This window comes from Gymnodraco acuticeps, unplaced genomic scaffold (genome assembly GCF_902827175.1).
Source record: "Gymnodraco acuticeps unplaced genomic scaffold, fGymAcu1.1, whole genome shotgun sequence".
NCBI lineage: Eukaryota > Metazoa > Chordata > Actinopteri > Perciformes > Bathydraconidae > Gymnodraco > Gymnodraco acuticeps.
Genome location: NW_022991761.1, coordinates 974,884 through 984,016, shown reverse-complemented (window position 1 = coordinate 984,016; position 9,133 = coordinate 974,884). Strand labels below are relative to the sequence as shown.

The 9,133-nt window shown below is 43.9% G+C and overlaps 1 protein-coding gene and 1 long non-coding RNA gene across 2 annotated transcripts in view; both read left to right on the top strand.

Moving 5' to 3' along the window:
• rsph14 (radial spoke head 14 homolog) overlaps nt 1-3,361 on the top strand; it is a 10,673-nt gene extending 7,312 nt beyond the window's left edge. Inside the window, exons 5-6 of the mRNA XM_034199331.1 lie at nt 1,324-1,463; nt 3,006-3,361. Coding sequence (XP_034055222.1) covers nt 1,324-1,463; nt 3,006-3,295 — 430 coding nt within the window. The 3' untranslated portion in view covers nt 3,296-3,361. The remainder of the gene's footprint in view (nt 1-1,323; nt 1,464-3,005) is intronic.
• Nucleotides 3,362-4,541: 1,180 nt separating this feature from the next.
• On the top strand, nt 4,542-5,436 carry LOC117535033. Its single transcript, XR_004567356.1, has 2 exons — nt 4,542-5,220; nt 5,314-5,436. It is a non-coding gene; the product is annotated as an uncharacterized LOC117535033 (long non-coding RNA).
• Nucleotides 5,437-9,133: the final 3,697 nt, after the last annotated feature.

The following is a 9,133-nucleotide window of genomic DNA, read 5'->3' as shown; positions in this document are numbered from 1 at the left end:
GGCTACTTAGTTCCAAGAACTTTTACCCCCATGTTTAGTGCCTGCTAGAGAGGTGGTACTATCCTGGGGAGAAAAAAGTACCAATTTGGATTGGCTGGGCGAATTGCAAACCACGCCCCGTAAAACTCTGAAAAGTTTTGTGAAGCCGCCATTGTATTTGCTGGCATTAGCATTATTAGCATTAGCATTAGCCTCGCTCACCAACGGAGAGAGAATAACTTATGGCAACACAAAAGAAAACATGGGAGCGGTGGAGATGAGGAGGTGTCGGCGTTCTGGCGATTTACTCGGAAGGCTTCAGTAGAAGCTGCTGGGAGTCCCAGCAGCTTCTACTGAAGCCAGTCCCCAATTCCTGGGACTTCCAGCCGGGGACTTCGGGTGGCAGTATACGCCGTGAAGTGGAAGTTTGCGGCCTGCCAGTAAACCCAAAGCAGAAGAAGAAGAAGTGACGTCAGCGGCTTCATTTGCGTAATCCTCCCTCAGGGACTTATTCCGGTGTGAACGCGATCTGTACTTAGTTCCATGGGGGTAACTAAGTGCTGGCACTAAGTTCTGGGCACTAAGTACGGCAAAGTACTTGGTGTGAAAGCGGCTAATGTATAAAATCCTGAAGTTCCTCCAGTGGGAGTTTCTCTCCCACACACTCCAACACATTATACGTGATAGGCTAAGGGGCGGGACATCTCTTAGCAGTTTACCAATCACAACAGAGCCGGCCAGCTAACCAATCGGAGCAGACTGGGCTCTGGTGTCAGACAGAGGGTGAAAAGAGGTGCTGCAGCACAGGCAGTATGAGGAAAATAAAGAACTACTTCTACTTGAACATTAAAGCATGGAGACATGTCACAGTAGAGACACTACATACAAATAGGAACCTGAAAATGGGCAGAATTTGGCCCCTTTCAAGCCTAAATTGCCATGTATCTGATGTAAATATCAACAACTCATCTCAGTGTTTCTACTTCAAGCTTTCGACACTTCAGCTTCTTTGAGCATGTTTGCTTATGCTTAAAACTCACATAGCTTGCTTTTCAACAGTGCGTTTGCTATGCTTCAATTCTGAAGTACGTGCCCAACAATCAAAAACACAGGATATGTGAGGCAGCGCGACATACGCACATGCAAGAAAAAAGTTAACTCTGCCTTTAAACTGAAGCTCAGCTCATATAAGTTCCTTTCACCATTTTAACTTCGACCTAAATGTTACCCTGCAGTTTATTTTGACCTTCATAGGTCAAAGAAATCCTTTCTAACCTTTCAGCGGATTGTAATTACACGTTCAAAGTTATATTAAAATAACAACCTGTTCTCTCCTGGTTTCAGTGTGTGTGAGGACGGTATGCGGCAGGTGTGTGAGGAGGAGGAGGTGCTTCCTGTCCTGGTCGACCTGCTGCGGGACGAAGACGTAGAGGTTCAGGCCAACGCTGCCGGAGTCATCATGTACGCTGCGATCACCAACGAAGGTACAAACTCTCACCTTGACGCTTTTTTATCACAGCAAATTCCTAATTCGAGGTTTTATCAGATTCATGTTCAGACCTCAAGTTTGAATTATTACAACTTTGTTTTGGGGGTTTTATTCTGTCTATAAAAAATGCAACTACACCAATAAAGCCTCAGTTTATGTTGCTATAGAGTAAAAAAGAAGGAACAAATCTGTTTCCATGGTTTGGTTTGATCTCAAACTGCAAAAAAAAAGGTTTATTGAATAAACAGATTTAGGAGCCAGAGACTGTAGGTTGCGGCTGACGTTGCTGTTTTCTGTGGGACAGCAGTGCTTTCAGGCAAATAGTGGAGCAAATGAAGTCAGAACAAACTGCTATGTTTGCCGATAATGTCGTCTACGGTACAGCTTTACAAAAGCCTTGCAACAGCTTGATGGTTGCGTTTTCCCCGCACTGTGCCACTGCTTTTCTAATCTGTTGTCCCCCACATTTGTTGATTTTTTGTTGTTTTCATGATTCAACCGGGAGAGTTTGTGCTCTGTCTGAACCCTAAAGCTGGAGTGAGGAACTTTGGTCCCCCCCTTCTGAAAGTGAGAGTAATCACACAAGCAATGTCAAAGCTCCTTTTGACATAAGCCTACATGTAAACTCGCCGCATCCCTGTAGACTATAATAAAATGTTGGAGCAGAAACAGACGTGTTTAGAGTTAGGTACAAAAACGTTAGGACCTCTCTAGTAACTTCTACGGTGGCCGACAGGAGCATACTTGCTACAACGGCCAAAACACTTCCATAAGAGGAAAAACGCGCTGCAATTTCAAAAAAAGCGATGCAAATATAAAACTCAAATGTGACAAAACACATGCAAATGAAGAAACATCTTCACCATCTTGACAAAACAGGCACAGCATTTACTTAAAGCACTGCAAACACAAAACGCTGCAAATAAAGAACCCTGCAAGAACTTCAAACACAACTGAAACGGGAACACTAAAAGTGATGCACACGCAGATTTAGCCTGTTTCATAATCTTACCTGTTTCATCAGTTCATTTGAGATGACTAGCTAGCTAGTTTACAGTAGATCTGCAATAATATATAATAAAGTAATTATGCGACCATATTGTTAAAATAAGCCCATTAAATTGACATTTTAGGTAACCAACAATAGTGACAGTTGGCCAACAGCGTTTCGTTGTGAGTAATGTGGCAAATTGGTGATGATGTTTCTTCATTTGCATGTTTTGGGTGTGTTTTTTTGTATTTGCATCCTTCCTGAAGCTGCACCGCATTTCTCCTAATAGGACTGTAATGCCATTGCAGCGTGTCATTTCCCTATTCATCACAACGGTACGGCAGGTGGATTTTTCATCTGGATCATCAACTCGAAAAACCTTTCTTTGACGCATCTAACGATTGTTTCAATAGTTTTGGCCATACTAACCATAGGGAGGGCAAAGAGCCTTACAGTGAACACAGATAGTACGTTTGCTTTATATGGTTACTATTTACTTGAGTTGTAGAGTAAATGTACTTGTTGACTCTACATCACTGATTGTAGGTAAGCAACAGTGTCTGGACCTGGACGTCATACCCATCCTCCTCAGTCTGGTGTCCCAGGACGGAGAGGAGGAGAAGGACAAGGAGAGGAAGAAGGCTCTGGTCATGTACTCCCTGAGGGCCCTGACCGCGCTGGCTGAAGCTCCGCAGGGCCGCTGCCTCCTTCTGGAGCAGCTCCCCCTGCTGGGGAGGAGGAGCGAGGCTGCAGAGGAGGACCAGGACATCCGGAGGAACGCTCAGAACGCAGTTAGGGTCATCACCTGGACTCCCTGCAACACTGGTGAACTCTGACCTCCAGAATACAGCTGCTAGCCAGCCTCAGCTTAACAGATAATAAATAATTTTATGAATTATTAATATTTGTATTCTTTGCAACACTACAGTTGAAATGGGCTCAATAGGGTCAAATCAGATTTCTTGGAGGACTAATCCATATTTTCCAATGGTCTTTCATGTGTTTCAACTTTAAAAAGTCTTCTTTACAAATAGATGTCAGTTGTATGGGTGGTTCATTTTGTACATTGAAAACAAAGTAGCTGTGTATGGCCTGTTGCACTCTGATTGGTTTGGTTGGTACGTAATATTTCCCAGAGGGACACAGCACTTTTATTGACATATCCAAGACGTTTCGCAGGAACTCCCAAGCAGAGTCTACATCAGGAAATTAGACAAGATTAATACACTGAACAAAAAATACACTTTTGTTTTTGCTCCCATTTTTCATGAGATGAACTCAAAGATCTAAAACATTTTCTATATACACAAAATAACCATTTCTCTCAAATATTGTTCACAACTCTGAAAAAATCTGTGATAGTGAGCACTTCTCCTTTGCCGAGATAATCCATCCCACCTCACAGGTGTGGCATATCAAGATGCTGATTAGACAGCATGATTATTGCACAGGTGTGCCTTAGGCTGGCCACAATAAAAGGCCACTCTGAAACGTGCAGTTTTGCTTTATTGGGGGGTCTGGGGGGGTCCGAAAACCAGTAAGTATCTGGTGTGAGGGGTAGGGTTAGGGTTAGGGTAATGTTGTGAATCGAGTGGCCCATGGTGGTGGTGGGGTTATGGTATGGGCAGGCGTATGTTATGGACGACGAACACAGGCCACTCGATTCACAACATTACCATAACCCTAACCCTAACCTACCCCTCACACCAGATACTGACTGGTTTTCGGACCCCCCCAATAAAGCAAAGATGCACGTTTCAGAGTGGCCTTTTATTGTGGCCAGCCTAAGGCACACCTGTGCAATAATCATGCTGTCTAATCAGCGTCTTGATATGCCACACCTGTGAGGTGGGATGGATTATCTCGGCAAAGGAGAAGTGCTCACTATCACAGATTTTTTCAGATTTGTGAACAATATTTGAGAGAAATGGTTATTTTGTGTACATAGAAAATGTTTTCGATCTTTGAGTTCATCTCATGAAAAATGGGAGCAAAAACAAAAGTGTATTTTTTGTTCAGTGTATTAATCTTGTCTAATTTCCTGATGTAGACTCTGCTTGGGAGTTCCTGCGAAACGTCTTGGATATGTCAATAAAAGTGCTGTGTCCCTCTGGGAAATATTTAACACTGGTGAGTCTGTATGTGTAGTCCAATCTGTCTATACATTAATAATAACTATTTATTTAATAAATGTTGTTTCAAAATTGTCCAACATATAGAATGAATGGAAAATCCTTTAATAAGGGATGAAGTAATTTTATATTTGTATGTATTGTAAAGCATCATTTCTACTTGTAGCCCTCAAGTTATGGTTAAAGAAAATCGTAAGATACAATATGTGCATTTTCCTTTGTTTACTTCTGTAACATAATGACATCACCGTGTAACACTATCCTGCTATCCTGCTATCCTGCTATCCTGGCTCCAAAATGGTGGAATGAGCTCCCCATTGAAATCAGGACAGCAGATAGCTTACACATCTTCCGGCGCAGACTGAAAACTCATCTCTTTCGACTCCACTTCGAGCAATAGAATTACTAACAAAGCACTTATATACTAACAAAGGACTGGCTTTGTTATGGTTTAGGTGTTTTGCTTTCTCCTCCTCCCCTCTGTCTTCTCTCTCTCTCCTGTGCAGTGTGGTGATCGTTAGAAGGCGCAGCTGGTTCACAATGAGGAGCACCTGTACTCATCTAATCAACTCCTCCATAAAACCCTGGTCATGTTCACACTCCAGTGCCAGATAATTCCGTCTCAATCGGTAGAGCTGAACGTCGTAGTATCCTAGCTTAGTGTGATTTTCTCTTGCTGTTTTTGTTGAAGAGTAACCTTGTTTTTTCCTCTGTTTTTCCAGTGTCTGCTCGAGCCAGCCTGAGTCCTGCCACCGCCACCAGCGTGAACTATATCCACCTTCATTTTGTGGATTGTTTTTTAGTTGCTCCTTTTTTCCTTTATTAAACTTTGTTAAAAGACTGAATCCATCTGGTCTCTGCCATTGTAGGTCCTGAACTTTTGACCCAGCCTTAACAGAATTATCTGGCCATAAAACATGGACCCGGCAAAGACTGATTTTTTAGGCAGGCCCTGTCCTCACAGGGGGCGCTCGTGGGTCAGCATGAGTCCGTCCTGAGAAGCTTGAATGAAAAACTTGAGCAACTCACGACGGGTATCAAATCAAATCAAGTTTTATTTATATAGCACATTTATAAACGATTTTTGGTCGAGCCAAAGTGCTGTACATATAATAAAAATAGCCTACAGTAGAGACACAGCAAATACAACAGCACAGATTGTTCAGAATATCAGTATGAGAAAAACGACACCCTCTATCCTTAGACCCTCACATCGTACAAGGAAAAACTTCCAGAGAAAATCCACAGTTTAAGGGAAAAATGGGAGAAACCTCAGGGAGAGCAACAGAGGAGGGATCCCTCTCCCAGGACGGACAGACGTGCAATAGATGCCGTGTGTAAATCGAAGAGACAATACATTTTACAGCATATAGACCGAATGTTAGGAAATGCATGTGTCTGTAATAAGAAGATGAATCCACGAGGATGTCGGCTAGAAAAAGTGAGTTTTAAGTGTTGATTTAAAAAAAAAAACAGGGTCTGGGCCGACCTCACATGGAGGGGCAAAGTATTCCAGAGCCTAGGGCCAGCCGCTGCAAAAGCTCGATACCCTCGGGTTTTAAGCCTGGTCTTAGGCACTATCAACAACAGCTGATCAGCCGACCTTAAGGCTCTGCCTGGGGTGTAGCGATGGAGGAATTTCGGCTATATAGGCAGGAGCCAGCCCATTTAGGGCTTTAAAAACAAATAAAAGGAGTTTAAAATCTATTCTGAACCGAACTGGAAGCCAGTGCAATGAAGCCAGAATTGGGGTGATATGGTCGCGCTTTTTATGGCCAGTGAGATGACGTGCAGCTGCATTCTGAACTAGCTGGAGGCGTCTAATTGAGGCCTGGTCCATACCCACATACAGAGCGTTGCAGTAATCCAGTCTCGAGGTAACAAAGGCGTTAATAACCCTTTCTAGGTCTTTAAAAGATAAAAACGACTTGGTCTTAGCCAATAGTCGTATTTTGAAAAAGCAGGTCTTGACTACAAAACCTGCTTATCAAATTTAAAGGCGCTGTTGAAGGTCACTCCAAGGTTCATAACAGAGGGGAAGATATTTTTATTGAGGGAGCCCAGAATATCAACCGGGGAGACTGTTGGTTGGGGTCCAAAAAAGATGACCTCGGTCTTACTCTCATTAAGGGTGAGGACATTTTGGCTCAGCCAGGATTTAATCTCTGTTAAGCAGTCCTTCAACTGCTGTAATGAGTTGGCATTTTGATTGAGAGGCAGATAGATCTGTACATCATCAGCATAACAATGGAAGGGGATATTATATTTTGTAAGAATTGAACCTAGGGGCAGTATGTACAATAGAAAAAGGATGGGGCCCAGAATCGAGCCTTGGGGAACCCCACAGGTAAGAGGGGCTTTGGCAGAGGAGAAGGCACCTAACTGCACTGAGAAGCTACGGTCCGTCAAATAAGACCTGAAACATGCAAGGGCAGAGCCTGTAATGCCTGCGGACTGTTCAAGCCGTGACAACAGGATACTATGATCCACAGTGTCAAAGGCAGCAGTTAAATCTAACAGCACCAAAACAGCTGGGCTGCCTGAATCGGCAGCTAAGAGCAGATCATTAAAAACTCTTAAAAGGGCTGTTTCAGTACTATGCATAGGTTTAAAGCCAGACTGAAATTTTTCATGGATACCATGTGTGGTTAAAAATGACTGCAGCTGGGCGTAGACTACTCGCTCCAGTGCTTTAGATAAAAAGGGTAGCTGTGAGATGGGCCTAAAATTTGCGGGAATGGAGGGATCGAGATTTTTCTTTTTAAGTAGTGGCTTAACCACGGCATGTTTGAAGGCAGCTGGGACACATCCTGAGCTAAGAGAGGTGTTTATAAGCAATAAAACACTTGCTCCAACTGATTCAAAAACATCTCTAAGGAAGCGAGAGGGAATACTGTCTAAGGTACAGTTTGTCGGCCGCAGGTGCTTGACTATACTTCCGAGAGAGAAGAGAGGGATACAGGCTCAAAATGGTCGAGGACAGCAGGGCAAAGAAAGGGAGCAGGATCTGGGGTAGCACTAGTATAGGCTAGCCTAAGAACAGATACTTTTTCGATAAAAAATGTAAGAAATGTATCGCAGAGAGTAGTTGATGGCACAATTGGAGAAGCATCACAAGGATTAATGATCGAATTGAGGACATTAAAAAGAACTTGAGGTTTATGGCTGTTTTTGGAGATTAACAGAGAAATATACTCTGTTTTGGCTGCTTTGACTGCCGTCTGATAATCGGAAAGGCAAGCACGAAGAATTTCTAAGGAGACATGAAGTTTATCCTTTTTCCATTTTCTCTCTGCACGCCTACAAGCGCATCTAAAAGCGCGAGTACAATCATTGAGCCACGGCTCTGAAAGAACTTTGTTGCGTCTAATGGCGCATTTCCACTGCAACGGGGTAGCCCCGTTTAAGCGTCCCTAAGCGTCCTCGCTCAGGCCTCGGGCTGCCTCGCTGGCCGTCCGAGGCCGTGGCGCATTTCCATTACAGTTTAGGACCTGGGGTAGCAACGCAGTGTAGGCGGGGCGATCGGCTTTGTTTTTGTTCACATTTCGAGTTGTTCCGTCGAGCTCCCGCTGGATTTGATCATCCCCAATGAGATGTAGGAACGTCGTCACCTCCTCGGTCGACCACGGTGTGCTTTTCTTATTAGACGTAGCCATTTTTGTAGCTCATACGTTTACAAAATGCTGTTTATAAAAAATGCTGCAAGCTTGCTTCTAAATATATATGCGACGGGATGAACTCGCGAGCGATCTTGTGACGATTCTATCTGACCAATCAGCAGTCGAGAGTGTTGACGTCACTAGTTCAGCCCTGGCCCTGGTCTGATAGAACCACGATTTTATGGGGCCGGAAAAAGAGGGAAAAAGTACCCGCTAGCCGGTACTAGGCTATATGGAAAGGCCACCAAAAACTGGCCTGGCCGCTTGAGGACGGTTAAGGACGCTTAAACGGGGCTACCCGCTGCAGTGGAAATGCGCCATAAGCGTAAAAGGAGCAACGGAATCAAGTATTAGTGTGCATGTCGAATCAAACAAAGAGATAAGATCATCCGCACTAAAAGCACAGTTCACCTCTAATTTACAAATCGGATAAGTATTAAAAGCATCTGAAAACTGTGAGGCAGTCAAGGGGTTAATTGAACGCAGACAACGCGCAGGAGCACGTGATTCGACTCCTACAGAAGGGATCGAGGTTGTAAACAGAACCGGTAAATGGTCTGAGATACGCGTTCCTGCACAGATTTCATCCACAGAGATAGACAATCCAAACGATAATACTAAGTCTAAGGTGTGTCCTTTATCATGTGTTGGGCCAGCCACAGACTGAATAAGACCGAAAGAGTCGAGGCAGTTTAAAAAAATCCCTAACCAGGAGTGGAGTGCACCAGCTGGGCGTAACTCTACGTCCGACGTAGAACCGAAGGTTAAGACCAAACTAAAGTTATGACTAGTGCACCACTTAGACTTAAGCCCTGTATGCGTTGCGCCCGGGTGTAACTTTTACGCCTAGTATGGAGCAGGCGTAAATCAGAAAGACAGACTA